Source organism: Saprolegnia parasitica (genome assembly GCF_000151545.1).
Source record: "Saprolegnia parasitica CBS 223.65 unplaced genomic scaffold supercont2.1291, whole genome shotgun sequence".
NCBI classification, from domain to species: domain Eukaryota; phylum Oomycota; class Saprolegniomycetes; order Saprolegniales; family Saprolegniaceae; genus Saprolegnia; species Saprolegnia parasitica.
The window spans coordinates 1,357-2,173 of NW_012157685.1; the positions used below are offsets into that span (position 1 = coordinate 1,357).

The 817-nt window shown below is 62.7% G+C and overlaps 1 protein-coding gene across 1 annotated transcript; it reads left to right on the top strand.

The window, feature by feature from the left end:
* Positions 1-222: 222 nt before the first annotated feature.
* Positions 223-774, top strand: SPRG_18557 (hypothetical protein; the record flags this gene model as incomplete). Its single annotated transcript, XM_012357996.1, has 1 exon — positions 223-774. A coding segment is annotated over one exon (552 nt), but the record flags the coding sequence as incomplete, so codon positions are not given.
* Between the last annotated feature and the right edge of the window lie 43 nt (positions 775-817).

Consider the following 817-nt stretch of genomic DNA (forward strand, 5'->3'; position numbering starts at 1 on the left):
CGCCGATCTTGCCGCGCCAAGCTTTCATGCTACTTGGAGCTACCGGGGTATGCTGTTAATAGTGCGGGGCACGTAGCGTCCACTCACACTGCTTCTGCAAGCGCATCGTGCAGCCGTGGAACGTCCACGACGCCCCATCTTGCCTTTTGTATGGTATACACTGCACAAGGTCCATGGCGGGTCGTGTACAGTTCGATTGCTCGCGGTCGTAGCAGCAGCAGCATGAGCCGATTCTGGTCGACGAGCCTGCGCGATGAGGTCGCGCCGCTGCTGCGGCTCGCGCTGCCGATCTTCGTGTCGCTCATGAGCTTCTTCGCGCTCTCAATGACGGAGCTCATTGTCGCCGGCCATCTCGGCACGACCGAGTTCACGGCGGTTGCGTACGCGCAGCTCGTGCTCGACTTCACCCTGATCATCTTCACGCAAGGCTTCAACAAGGGCCTCGACGCGCTCGCGTCACAGGCGTTCGGCGCCAAGAACTTTGCGCTCATCGGGCGCTACACGCAAACGTGCTGCCTCTGCTTGACCTTGGCCTGCGTCCCGATCGCGTGCATCTGGTGGGTCTGCGCCGACGCCCTCCACGTCGTGAAGGGCGTCGACCCGAGAAGCATCGAGCTCGCGCGCCTCTACGCACGCGTCTCGATCCTCTGGCTCTGGCCGCGGCTCATGTTCCAGGCCGCGACCGTCTTTTTCCAAGCGCAGCAGATCGTCTTACCCTCGGCCGTGTGCTCGCTCGCAGCGGTGCTCTTCAACGCGCTGCTTAGCGTCTTCTTGGTCCACGGTGGCTTGGGCATGGCTGGCCTCGGCTTTGTCGGGT